The sequence below is a fragment of the Delphinus delphis genome, chromosome 6 (assembly GCF_949987515.2).
Source record: "Delphinus delphis chromosome 6, mDelDel1.2, whole genome shotgun sequence".
NCBI classification, from domain to species: Eukaryota; Metazoa; Chordata; class Mammalia; order Artiodactyla; family Delphinidae; genus Delphinus; species Delphinus delphis.
In genome coordinates, this window is record NC_082688.1 from 36,671,450 (window position 1) to 36,684,261 (window position 12,812).

Consider the following 12,812-nt stretch of genomic DNA (forward strand, 5'->3'; position numbering starts at 1 on the left):
ACTCCGCCCCAGCTCCAGCTACCAGAGTCCCCGCCTTTCTCTCCCCAACCGCGGAGCCCAGATGCGCCCATCAGATTCTCACAGCCCCCACTGACCACCCCACAGACATCTCATAGGAACCCTACAGAGACCTTCATAAGCCCAGACACCCACGGCCGTCCTCTCAGATATCTGCAGACCCTACCCAGAGACCCTCACAGAGTCTTACAAAGATCCCGCAAAACCGCTCACAGAGATCCGGCAAAACCCCATTAAAAGAAGTGACCCGGGCTTCCCTGGTGGCGCAGCGGTTGAGAGTCCGCCTGCTGATGCAGGGGACGCGGGTTCGTGCCCCGGTCTGGGAAGATCCCACATGCCGCGGAGTGGCTAGGCCCGTGAGCCATGGCTGCTGAGCCTGCGCGTCCGGAGCCTGTACTCCGCAACGGGAGAGGCCACAACAGTGAGAGGCCCGCGTACCGCAAAAAAAAAAAAAAAAAAAAAGGTGACCCTCTAGGTTTGTCCCCTCCGGGTCAAATGCAGACCCCTCAGGAGACCTCACTCACCGAGGAGGTGACCAGACTGCTGTTGCCACGGAGACTACTAGGCGTTCCGGTTGCCCTGGTGACGGATCCTCCACTCCCGGCCAGGGTTCCAGAGGCTTCAGTCAAGGCCCTTCCTCATCGGCCCTGGATCCTCTCGTCCCTCCCCCTCCCACCCTTCTTCAGAACTGGCCAGAGCTCCTTTGCGATTTTCTGCAGGTGTCCAAGTCCCCTCCTCAAGTTGTGACTTGCAGGCAAGGCCTCTCAGCACACAGCGCCTGCAGCCAGGGCTCGTCCACAACCACAAGCGCCTTCTCTCCCTCGGGGCCAATACTTCCCTTCCCCGCTTAAGACAAGATCCTGACCTAAGGACTTGTAACAGCCGAGACAAAGCCCAGAGGTATGTAGTCTCTCAAAAGGCCCCTCTTCCAAATCCTCGTTCCATTCCCTCCTAACACCTTCCTGTCCCTTCCCACCTCAGTCCAACCCCCTCCCATTCTCTACTTTTCATCCTTATCCTCTCCCTCCCCTATGTTTCTCCACTCAGTTCCCTCCTCCTCTTTTCCCTTTCCTCTCCTCCCATCCTCTGGTTCTTCACCCTCAGGCCCCTTTATCCACTTGCTGAATGTCTGGCCATCTTCCTCCCCATCATCCTACTCTCCCTCTGCTTTCTGACACAAACTTCCCCTTTGGAAAGGCCCTGATGAGTTTAAGAAACGATAAATATAGTATTTCTGGAGCATGGACAAAGGTAGAGACCAGGGGAAGGTAAGGCTGGAAATCCTTAGGCAGTGTTGCAAATGATGACAGGCCTTGAATGTCAGGGCCAAGAAATTTGGACCTAATTCTTAGGCTGAGTCACTGAGTGTTAATTCTTAAGCAAGGGAATGCCGTTGTTGGGTTTGCATTTTAGAAGTCTCGCCTGGGTCATTAAGGTGGACTGACCCCTTTTGGACATCCTTCCAAGATAAATTTGGCACACTCCACTCCCCACAGCATCCTGGGCTTACCCCAGCACAACACCAACTCGTTGGTATTGTCATTTTGGTTAACCTGTCTTCTTCCCAGATTCTTTCAACTGAGTCCAGTACCTGAGTAAAAGTGTTAAGATTAGGCTCTTTGTAGGAGTTACCTAAATCAATGAAAGAATGGGAAAGTGGATTAATATGCTGGGGAAGGCAGCAGAGGGGCAAAGTTATTACATAATCCAGGTAGAAAATGATGAGAACTTGAACAAAATTGGAGAGAAAGGAGAGGAGAGAATGGATTTGAGGGATATTTAGAAGTTAGGAAATATAGTCCTTGGTGCCCATTTTAAGATGTAGGCTGGGCTTCCCTGGTGGCGCAGTGGTTGAGAGTCCGCCTGCCGATGCAGGGGACACGGGTTCGTGCCCTGGTCCGGGAAGATCCACATGCCGCGGAGCGGCTGGGCCCGTGAGCCATGGCCGCTGAGCCTGCGCGTCCGGAACCTGTGCTCCGCAGCGGGAGAGGCCACAACAGTGAGAGGCCTGTGTACCGCAAAAAAAAAAAAAAAAAGATGTAGGCTGAGGGGAAAGGAGAATTCTAGGATAATTCTCAGAGTTCAGTTTTGATGCCCTGTGGGACATCCATTTAGCAATGTCCACCAGACAGTTGGGTATGACTGTGAAGTACAGGGGTTTAAAAAGGTCTGAGCTGGAAATATGGATTTAGGAGTCATCAGGTGTCATCAGCATACAGCTGGAAGTAGCTGAAGCCTTGAACATGAATGACATCACCAAGGGGTGGGGGAGGGGTCCCTAGACAAAACTAGACTGTGGTCATGGCATCCTCCTGCACTCTTGGGAGCAAACCCCCACTTTGGCTTGGTCTTCCCAGCCTTTAGAACTCCACAGCCTGACCTCCATGGTCCTAAGTTATGCCCAGAACCCTGCTCTTGGACCAGCCAAGATGCTATGTTAGGACCCCTCCTCTGCTACCATCTACTGATGGGATTCTGACTGCTTCAGCCTTTCAGTATGCGGTATGGGGTCTAGGCACATGGGTGAAGCTCCTAGCACCATACCCTGGCCCAGAGCTCATCTGGCTTCCCCCTTATATCTCAGGTACACTGAAAACTTTATCCTAATTCCATAGCCCCCTGTGAATCCTGACTTGCAGACCCTCCAATCCCAACCTAATGAAACGTGTACCCTATTCTACCACTAGATGGAAGCAGACAAGGTCACAGAAGAGCCTCATACCACCATGGATGCGGAAGAGAGCCTTTCTTCAAAGGACCCCTCTGCTGAGGACTCACAGAAGCCCCCTATCCCTGAAATCCCCTTAGAGCCTGCCCTCTCTGAAACCCCTTTAGAGCCCCTTGCCTCTGAATCTCATATGGTGCCATCCATTTCCCAGATCTCTTTAGAGACCCACACCGCTGAAACCCCTTTGGAGGCTTCCATCTCTGAGATTCCTTTAGAACCCTCTGCCTCTAAGGTCCCTTTGGAGACCCCTACCCCTGAGACCCAGTTGGAGACTCACATCTCCAAGGTCCCAGAGAAACACCTTACTTTTCAGACCTCATCATTAAGCTGTGTCTCTGTGTCTTCCTCTGATTATCTGAAGGAAGCCTTCTCTGAGTCTTCCTCCAGTGAGGGCTCATGGACAAGGAGGTCTATCCAGACCTCTGAATCTGAGAGCGTTCCAAAGCACTCCCTTTCGGGCTTTCCAGCCCAGGTCCACCTGGACACATCTGCAAAAGATGGGGAAGAGGAAGAAGAGGGAGAGAAAGGGGTGGATGCCACTGACAGCACCACACACGCAGCTCAGCCTGAACACCAGCTGGGCAAGAAGAAGGGGAAGAAAGAAGCCAGCCGTAATTGCTCCTGCCCTTTCCCCCTTTCTCATCACTGTCTTTGACCTGCCCCAGGAGGAGGAGATTGAGTTACTCTCTGACCTGGCCCCTTCTCTTAGTTTTAGGGCCTCCTCACTTCCCCTTAATTACTCAGCCCCTTCCTCCCCAGGTTACACCGTCTACCCAGTGGTCCCTGCTGAGCAGGCAGACCTGGTGGAAGTGACTAAGGCAATGCACAAAGGGAAGTTTGGTGCTCAGGGGAATTATCTTTTCCAGTGGGAGAAGGAGGCAGCCCTGAATGCCATCCAAACAGGTGAGCCCAGGCAGCCTTTCAGGGGCTGGTGACAGGCCCATGGACATCCTTCCATCCAACAGGATCTAGGAACCTGCCCGTTCAATGAATAGCCCTTGTGGAAATGGCAATGCCACCTGCCTGGAATCTGGGAGGAGAGCAGGCAGGTAGGCCAAGGTAGATGAGGGTGGATGCAGACAAAAGTGGGGATATTCATATAAAACCAGGCAGGAACAGGTGGTTGAACGAAGGCTCAGATACCCTGCACCAAACAGATCCTAAGGCAGAGATGGCCCAGGACCCTGGACAGTTTCCAGGTGACTTGTTGCTCTGATATGGCAAAAGGCCTTAGTCCCCTTGGTGGAACTCCATTAAAAGGCTGTCATGGGGAATTCCCTGGTGGTCCAGTGGTTAAGACTCCACACTTCCACTGCAGGGGGCACGGGTTCAATCCCTGGTCAGGGAACTAAGATCCTGCATGCTGCATGGTGTGGCCAAAAGTTTAAAAAAAAAAAAAGGCTGTCATCACTGCAGCCCCTCAAGTAGTGTCTGAGGTATAATTGCCATTCCCCTGGTTCAAACTGCAGTCTTCTTCATCTGAAAGGTGGGCAATGACTCCCACACCAGTGCTTGAATTTGACTCTCCCAGGCCCTCAGGCTAGGCCTTGATCTGTGGGCACTAACACTTGTTCACCTCTGCACCTCACCGGATCCTGCACTGTTGAACAGAGATCAGAATTCCTCTAGTGGAATCCTGGTCCCTGCCCACCCGCATTGTGACTCAGCCTAAAATCTGCCCTTTCAACCAAGCTTCCCTGTTGTAATGGGGCACTAATACCACAGGCTGGCAGTATCAAGTCAGAAGCATCAAAACCAAAAGCCACATCTGGACAGGCTTAAGATCCTAAGAGACCAGGGGAAAGACAAGAAAATCTAGTTTGACAGGCACAGAATTGTGGATTGTTGTCCTGGCCAGAGTCAAAGACCAGAGGACACTAACTCTCATTCTCCTTATGGAATTTCAGGGCTTTGTCTGGAATATGGAGTCTCTCTTCCCCTCCTAAAGGAATTTGCTCACTCACTTATTCAGTCAAGCATCTATATTCTCTGAGCACCTATTCTGTGCCAGGTCCTGTGTTAGGACATCGATGAAAAGACTGACCCTTCCTTGGAGGAACTCACGGTCTAACGAGAATACAAGTGAACAGTCCATTATAATGCATTGTACTGTGATAGGAGTAGAATGAGAGCCACAGAAGGCAAGAGGAAGGGCCCCTAGACAGACAGGGGAAGTCAGGGACAACTTTCTGGTAGAGGTGACAGTTCACTGGAAACTTTAAATGAGAATAAGAGTCCTAGAGCTAAAGGCCCCACTCCTTGGGAACTCAGGATTCCTGGCTCGAAGTTGCGGTACTCTCAGCTCCACAGAGGATGAGAAACTCTGAGTGGGAAATGCTCTGGTTCTCCTCCCACATTTACTCAGCACCACCCTTGCCTTGTGGTGAGACTGACCGTGAAGCCAGACAGTTTCAGATCTCAAGGGTGGTGGCCTCTTGCTGGTGCCTGCTCTCAGGGATATGTCTTGGCCTCACCTTCCTTTCCATGCCTCCTTTCTCAGCCTCATAAGCTTATATTTTTGCTTTTCACCACTCATGACTTCTGGCCTCCCCCTTTCTCCTGACCCTTGGAGAGCCACAGGCAGCCCTTCTCAAGTTCACAGAGGGTATTAGTTCAGCAATACCAGGAACGCAGAAGGGAAGTATGAAGGTGCCAACCTGGAGAAGTGACAGAAGCCCTCCTCCTACCTCCTGGCACCAGGGCTGCCCAACCTCCTCCTCCTCTTCAGGTCCCTTCAATACTACACTCCTTAGGAGCCAGTCCCCACCATCTACTCTGCACCTGGCCCATCATCTTCCCTTTCCCTCACCTTAGACACTTAAAGGAAACAGAACAAAGGTGGACTCTAAGGTTGGGAGGGGAGGAGATGAGAATCCACAGTCAGAGAGAACTCAGCGAGATACACGTTCATTGTCAAACAAAATTTCACATATAATCTTCCTGCTCGGCATTGAAGACCGTCTTCAGTTCCCTCTGACGGGCTGACACAGATGGAATGGATCCTAGGGTGGGGAGGGATCTGAAGACACTTGTGGGGCAATGAGCAAACCTTGAAGAAAAAAGTCTAAAGGGGTAGGGATGAGGACTCATGGGTAGAGATAGATACACACGAGGGGAGAGGTGAGAACACCTTGGGGGGAGCTTAGGCTATTTTTTCTTCTTACTTTTCCTTATTACTCAATCCCTCCACACCCAGGTCTCTATATTGGCTGGCGCTGCCCCCATCATCTATGGGACTGTTTCCGGATTGAGGATGAGTCCAAGTGCTTTTGTGGACACTTGTTGAGAGAGCACCAGATCATCTCAGGTGTGGAGTGATAACTGTCCTCTGTCACGTGTTGGGATGTATGAGAGCAAGTGTGTGTGTGTGTGTGTGTGTGTGTGTGTGTGTGTGTGTGTGTGTTGGTTTGGGGGAGGGGGTTGACATGGGAAAGCCAGGCCCTGTCAGGTGCTGGTCTAACCCTATCATCCATCCCCCTCGTCACAGACATATCCGTGCCCTGCAATGTGGGCCAGTGCCGTTGCCTCATGTTCTGCTTTATCCCATCACGCCCAGAGGAGGTGGGTGAGCTCTGGGTCAAGAGGTGGGCCACCTTTAGCCCCAGGGCTTGGAGAGCCCAATGTCGCTGCAAACACAGCCTTGGGGACCACGCAGCTACCAGGTCCCATTCCTGCAGGGTCAAAGGTACCTTCCAAAGCAAGGGGAGTGCAGGGGTGGGCATGGGTCGGGATAGGTTGCAAATAGTTTGGGGATGCAGATGGGGAGCTGGGAGGAGAGACTTGGGCTTGCGGTTGGTGAGGAAGAGATGAGAATGCAGTTAGCCCCTGGGGAAGCCCCAGTACCCTATACTTTTCTTGGCTGCCCCCTTGCCCCAGGCTGTTGGTGCAACTGCTTTGAGCCTAATTTCCTCTGTGCGGCCTGTGACTGGTGCTGGGAAGAACATGAGACTTTCTTTGAGACTGAGGAGACCCGGCAGCGAGGAGGGAGGCCTCACGGTGAGGGGGCAACCTGGGGTAGGGGCCCACTCCAGGGTCTGTAATCAGAAGGCCAGGCAGGAAGGCACTCCTGCCCTCCACCATCCCATCCAGGACTATTTCACCCCTCCCTCCTGCATCCCATACCCGCACTGGTTTCCACCCCCAGGAGCAGATTATGTGCCTTTAGCGGAGATGCCTACCCTCCGAGAAGCCATCATCAACAACTCTGACTTCGAGGCCCTCCAGAAGAAGGGGCCCTCTGGCCGTCCCAGCTCCCACCCTAGTCCCCCTGGGCTCCCTAGCCCATGCAGTGTCCAGCCTGGCCCCATATCTGACCCCTGTACCTGACCCTTTCACCTCTGCTTCCCTCCCCCAGGGACAGACACTGTCAACACCTGGTGCAGGCCTCTGTGAGTCTGGCCCAGATCAGCAATAAAGGGAAAGCCACTGGAATCTGGTTGGCTCTGTATGAGGCAGATAGAGCCCGGCCCGGGGTAGACACCCTAGGACCTTGGGGTTGGCACCTACAGGGGGTGAGAGAGAGCACCAGGCAGGAGAGAGGCTGGATCCAGCCATCTGCCTCCACTGCACCCACGTTCAAACTGCTAGCTCTGGCATCAGGAGGAGAGAGTCGCTTCAAGGAAGCCAAGGAGGGAGGGGATTTCAAGAAGGAGCAGTGATGTTAGACACAGGTAGGGGCTCCAGTAAGACAAAGACTGAAGAGTGTCCATCGGATTTCGCGATCAGAAGGTCTTTGGTGACTTCAGAGGGTGCAGCTTCAGTGGTGCAGTGGACCAAACAGCAGTGAGTGTGAAGGAATTTCTTTAAGAAACTTAGAAAAGAGCAGGGAAGAAGTCAGACAATATCTACAGGGGGGTGTGGGGTCAAGGAAGCATTTTGTATTTAGGAAAAAGGGAGGGGCCAGTAGAGAAAAAGACCTTGAAGGGTACAGAAGAGAAAGAGAGATGCCTGGTGAAGCTACATCCCAAAGATGGAAGGAGAGGATGGGGTCAAGGCGGAAGTGAAGGGATTCGCTCTGGATAGGAGAAACACCACTTCTTGAGACCAGGAGGAGGAAGGAGGACAGAAGAAAGGATGGAAGGAAGGATGGGGCCTTCACTGAGGCGCAGGGAGTAGGATCTGGTGGAAGTTGCCCTGTGAAGTAGGAGACAAGGTCAGCTGCTGGTGGGGGAGGAGAGGGATAAGAGTGGGAGGTAGGAGACAGGAAGAAAGGTCAAGGTTTGGGAAGGCTAATGAGGGAAACTGGAGAAAAACCTGATCGGTGGGCAATTAGGGATTCAGGTATAGCTGGAAGCAGGAACCTAGTTAGAGAAGCAGAGAAGCAAAATATTTAGATTAATGGGTGGTGACGGGAAGGGTATCAGGGAGGGTGATCAGGAAAATAATGCAAAAGAAGGCTTGAGGATGTGGAGGGAGCTGACCATACAAATAGGAAAGTGAAGCCAGGAAGCAATTGACAGATTAAAAAAGGGAACAGTCAAAGGAACAGAAGTCTCATGAGGTCCAGTAGCAGATGTAGTGGTAGGGATCAAAGTACAGGAGACAGTGGCCAGAACACGCAGAGCACTGCAGCTCTCAGATGAGAGCAGCTGCAAGTGATCACAAGAGCCTAGAGTGGAGAAGACTGTGGGCTAGGGGCCAGAGTCAGTGAGTGTTGGGGAGTGACTAGGAAGCCCATTGCTGATTCTTATGGGGAATAGGAGTTTCTGACACTAATGAGCTCTGTGATCTTAGACAAGTCACGTTCCCTCTCGGGGCCTCTGTTTCTGGATCTATAAAATACGATAACCTCTGTGCTACCTGCCTCTATGAGAATCCAAAGAAATAACCAGTTTCAAAGTGTTCTGTACTCACCTACCGCTCCTGGCTGGTTTCCTCTTCCCAGCACCTTTTATCTCTGGCCCTTCTCCAGAGCAGCTCTAGGGGCTGCTGCTGTCCCAGAGGCACACGGACAATGGCAGCCTCCAGGGCACTGAAAAGGCCAGTGTACATCTCCTCACGTTTAGGGAGGCCCTCTATTATTCCAAGGAAAGGTATGCGACTTTGACTGCTAGAACTCCTGGGGGAAATAACAGGGTCAAATGTCTGTCCTTTGGAGGAGAAAGGACTCTCTAACAATAATATGGCTATTCAAAAGAAATCATTACCATCTCCAGAAGTAGAATTCCCCATTACTGGTTATTAGGCAATTAGCACCATGATGACCACTCACTAAAACCAACTCAGCTAATAGTCAACAATAAAGGAATGGTTACTGTGATAAACTCATTCAAGAAAGTATTATGCAGCCATTACAAAGTATATTTACATAGACTATGTAATAATATGGGAAACTGACTGTAAATGGAAGAATAAGAATATAATATGTAATACATATGTATTATATATTATGGAAAAGGAAGTGAAAAAAAACACCAAATGTTATTCATTCCACAAATAATTATTGGGCACCTATATATGTCAGGCCATGTGCTAAAAAAAAAACAAAACTAACGATACGGTGGTGACTTTTCTCCTGTGTTAAACCTCAGACTAAAACTTTCCTGGTGTGAGTACATTAGCATTTTGTGACCCCATGTTTCTGATGTCAAAAAATATATATTCCAGCAGAACGAAATATACTTCTAACCTAGCCGTAATACATTTCCCTTGTCCTTCAAACTCGCCCGGCTCACTGAAAATGCCAGGCACGGAGCTAACCGTATCCCATACTTTTTCTGATTAGGAAATAACATTGGATACGTATTCCTTTGCTTATTAGTCGTGCAGCAAAGACAGGACACTCCTGGCCCCGCCCATTAAAAAAAAAAAAAAGGAAAAGAAAAATGCAAAAACCGCCCCGAAAACAAACTGCAGAATCTTTAGTCTTCGAATATTTTAACAAGCACATAAACTAAGGAGGAACTGCCCTCAGATGAGTAAGTTAACATCTTTGAAATGGTCAAGGGGCTGAAACTGTCCTTTTGGGGAAAATGCTGGGTATCTATCCCACCAGTTACAAAAAAAAAAACCCGTGCCCGTTCACCTTCAGGCCAACCGCCCGGCGACCTCCACCCGCCTCTTTCTTCCGGGACTCCTATCTGCCTGGAATTCCAGGGGTAGTGGTGGTTCCTGGGGCCAATAAGCGCGGAACGGCCCCTCTCCGAACCCCGCCCTCCTCCCGGCCAAGGCAATGAAAGGGTCCACGGCCTCTGAGCCTCTGCGCGGCAGGTGACGGAGCACCGCCCCCTTCCTCCCAGCCCACCAGTAGGGGCCCAACCCGAATAGAAGGGGCCAATACGATAAAAGCCCCACTACCCCCCGCCCCCCCGAGCCGCAACCTAAGCTGGGCCGGCCTTGTCTTGTGAGCCAATTGGAGGAAAATCCCACCTCCAAGTCTCTCAATCCTTCCAATGGATGAGAAACTATCTCACAGCGCAACTAGCGAGGGGATCCAATCGTAAAGGAACTTTCAGTCTGACTAGAAGACGAAGCCAAAGGAGTAGAAAATTCGCCCTCTAGTTGGCACAAGAAGCCAATGGGATGAGAAGATCCCGCCTCTACCGTGGCGGCGGAGCCAGTGGCGTGCCGGGCCCAGGAGCGTGACCCAATGGGATGATGGGGTTCGCTCCCGGCCGCGGGCGGAGCCAATGGCCGCCGCTCGCCGGCTCCCCGCCTCCCCACCTCGGCTGGCCACAGAGCCCGAGCGCTAGCCGGGGTGGGAGGTTCCCGCGGCCGAGGGGAAGATGGCGGTAGCCACGCTGCTGGCCGCCAGGCTCTGCGTTGCGCGCCGGGCGGTGGCGGTAGCGGTAGCGGGGCCGCGGGGGGCACAGGTGAGAGGTGGCCGTGGGGCGAGGAAGGGGTCCCGCGGGCTCTGACGCCCTCCAGGGCCGGGGGGCGCGTTCCTCCCCGGCTACCCCCGGCTTGCGCAGCCCTGCGGCCTCGCGGGGCCGGAGCCCGAGCGCCCGGCCGGGAACCTTGCCCCTCCCGAAGTGCAGGCTCCAGGGCTGTGCGGTGAGGTCGGACTGGTGGTCACAGCAGCATCTATTAAAGCCTCGCCGCGAGAGAAACGAACCGGCGATGAACGACGCCCTGCACAGGCCCGGGCACCGAGGTCGACACAGGGTCAGTGCAGCGTCTGCTGCCATCTCCCAGCCGACCGAACGCCTACTCTGGGCAGCTCCTCAGTGCCCCCTGCGGGACGTGAGCTTTTTCTCCTGGGAGCCAGTCTTCTGCCCCGTCAGACTCCTGGCTTTCTACTGAGCACTAATGCTAACTCCCCTTCTTCTTCCTGTTTGCCAGAGCGACTCAAGGGGTCAGATTCATTCCGTCCCTTTTCCCCACAATGTGACATCTCTGACTTCAGCCTTCTCTCAGTCCCTGGGAAACTGGGCCTTCCCTACCCTCAATCCCCAGGGGCTGGGGTTGTGTTCACTCAACTGAACTCCTCCCTCCACCGATTCAGGGGACTGGAGTGAAAATTCACAGTAAGAGGTCAGATGTGATACCCAGACACCTTTGTGTCAAACAGGGCAATTGTATTAAAACCTGGATAAGATAGTTAACACGGCTTAAAGATCAGAAAACAAGTAATGGAAGTAAATGGAAACATTAACAAGGTGAGAGTAAACGGAAAGAGCTCCAAGTAGTTTTAAGAGATGATGCAAACCACTCCCTTTATATTTGAAGCCGAGAGAAGGGATTTATCTAAGGTAATTCAATAGTAAAATAGGAACTTGGACCTAGGCCTCCAGGTTCTCATTCTGGATCCTTTCCCCTGAACAGTGCTAGAGTTCCTCAACCCTTTAGGAGCAGGAATCAATTGCACTGCTGAATCCTGCGGTGAAATCTGCCTGTTATCTAACCAGGCCCAGCACTATCTGGCCCTACTCTCTGCTGCTGATGCTCTGAAAGTGAGGAACTTTCCCTTTGAGTGGGAACCACTAATAGGTTCTTAGAAGGGTGAAGTTAATGGCCAGCCTCTGCCAGCCCCAACTAAGTACATGAGACAGGTATTGCCAGCTTCCTCCCTTGGGTGTGTCTGACTCACCTTCAGGTCCGAGGAGCTGCAGCTGTGACTGATGGGAATGAAGTGGCCAAGGCCCAGCAGGCAGCTCCTGGGGGGGCAGCCCCAACCATCTTCTCCCGGATCCTGGATCGAAGCCTCCCAGCTGACATTCTGTATGAGGACCAGCAGGTGGGGTGCCATTAGGACTCATCCCCTTAGGAATTTCATAAATACCATCCAGCCTGTTGAAATAACATGGTGGCCTCTGGCCTGTCATTGCTCCCAGTGTCTTGTATTCCGTGATGTGGCCCCTCAGGCTCCTGTGCACTTTCTGGTCATTCCTAAGAAGCCCATTCCTCGCATTAGCCAGGCTGAAGAAGAAGACCAGCAGGTGGGAAGAAAAGGGCCAGGGTTTGGCTGGGGGAGCCCTGTACTCAGCTAGAAATTTTGCTCCCGGTAAATGAAGCCACATGTCTCCTTCCCCTTTCCCTGTAGCTTCTAGGACACCTTCTCCTTGTGGCCAAGAAGACAGCAAAGGCTGAGGGGCTGGGAGATGGATACCGACTTGGTGAGTGACGTTTGGCCCTTGAGCCTCTCACCTATGAATTCTCATACCTACCCCTCGGTATGATCTTCATTCTTTGACCCAAGCTCCATTTCAGTGATCAACGATGGGAAGCTGGGTGCACAGTCTGTGTATCACCTGCACATTCACGTACTTGGGGGCCGACAGCTCCAGTGGCCTCCAGGTTGAACCTACCAAATGACCAAGGACCTCAGACTTGGATGCTTGGATGGGGGTGGGGAAAAACGGCACCCTGTAATGCTAATAAACTTGCTCTCCCTCAATTCTGGAGCCCTGTCTTAAATATATAAAGATTTATACCACAAATAGGAAAGAAAACTGATTCAAGACTATGATCCCCCTTGACTATGGTCTGAGACACTAAGGAGGCCCATCCTGTAGCTAAAGGAGCATTTGCCTATATATCTGTGAGCTCAGGACTCATGGTCCACCTGGGTCAGGCCTCTACAAAAGTAGCAGTAGGAATAAGCCTGAATGAGTAGGAAGGGACTGAA

General features: G+C 52.1%; 2 protein-coding genes across 4 annotated transcripts; both read left to right on the top strand.

The window, feature by feature from the left end:
- The first annotated feature begins 2,705 nt into the window (after positions 1–2,705).
- Positions 2,706–7,138, top strand: FAM221B (family with sequence similarity 221 member B). Its single transcript, XM_060013398.1, has 6 exons — positions 2,706–3,327; positions 3,506–3,649; positions 5,943–6,053; positions 6,234–6,431; positions 6,623–6,742; positions 7,101–7,138. The coding sequence occupies exons 1-6, from the start codon at positions 2,706–2,708 to the stop codon at positions 7,136–7,138; spliced, it is 1,233 nt and encodes a 410-aa protein (XP_059869381.1).
- A 3,284-nt stretch (positions 7,139–10,422) lies between these two features.
- Positions 10,423–12,599, top strand: HINT2 (histidine triad nucleotide binding protein 2). Of its 3 annotated transcripts, none has more exons than XM_060014529.1 (5): positions 10,423–10,557; positions 11,781–11,921; positions 12,019–12,123; positions 12,228–12,300; positions 12,395–12,599. In XM_060014529.1, exons 1-5 carry the CDS (start codon positions 10,471–10,473, stop codon positions 12,484–12,486), a joined length of 498 nt encoding a protein of 165 aa, XP_059870512.1. In that variant the 5' UTR covers positions 10,423–10,470; the 3' UTR covers positions 12,487–12,599. The 3 variants fall into 3 exon arrangements, with proteins under 3 accessions (XP_059870512.1, XP_059870514.1, XP_059870513.1); XM_060014531.2 differs by having other exon boundaries at positions 12,384–12,518; XM_060014530.1 differs by having other exon boundaries at positions 10,431–10,849; positions 12,395–12,598.
- The last annotated feature ends 213 nt before the right edge of the window (positions 12,600–12,812 follow it).

What these genes read in the sequence shown, in the direction of transcription:
- FAM221B (XM_060013398.1), top strand. Translation starts at nt 2,706, where the DNA reads ATGGAAGCAGACAAGGTCACAGAAGAGCCTCATACCACCATGGATGCG. An exon ending in TCAGCCTGAACACCAGCTGG is followed by an intron (nt 3,328 to 3,505) that starts GCAAGAAGAAGG and finishes CTTCCTCCCCAG; the next exon opens with GTTACACCGTCTACCCAGTG. An exon ending in AGAGCACCAGATCATCTCAG is followed by an intron (nt 6,054 to 6,233) that starts GTGTGGAGTGAT and finishes CCCTCGTCACAG; the next exon opens with ACATATCCGTGCCCTGCAAT.
- HINT2 (XM_060014529.1), top strand. Translation starts at nt 10,471, where the DNA reads ATGGCGGTAGCCACGCTGCTGGCCGCCAGGCTCTGCGTTGCGCGCCGG. An exon ending in CGGGGCCGCGGGGGGCACAG is followed by an intron (nt 10,558 to 11,780) that starts GTGAGAGGTGGC and finishes ACTCACCTTCAG; the next exon opens with GTCCGAGGAGCTGCAGCTGT. An exon ending in GGGAGATGGATACCGACTTG is followed by an intron (nt 12,301 to 12,394) that starts GTGAGTGACGTT and finishes GCTCCATTTCAG; the next exon opens with TGATCAACGATGGGAAGCTG.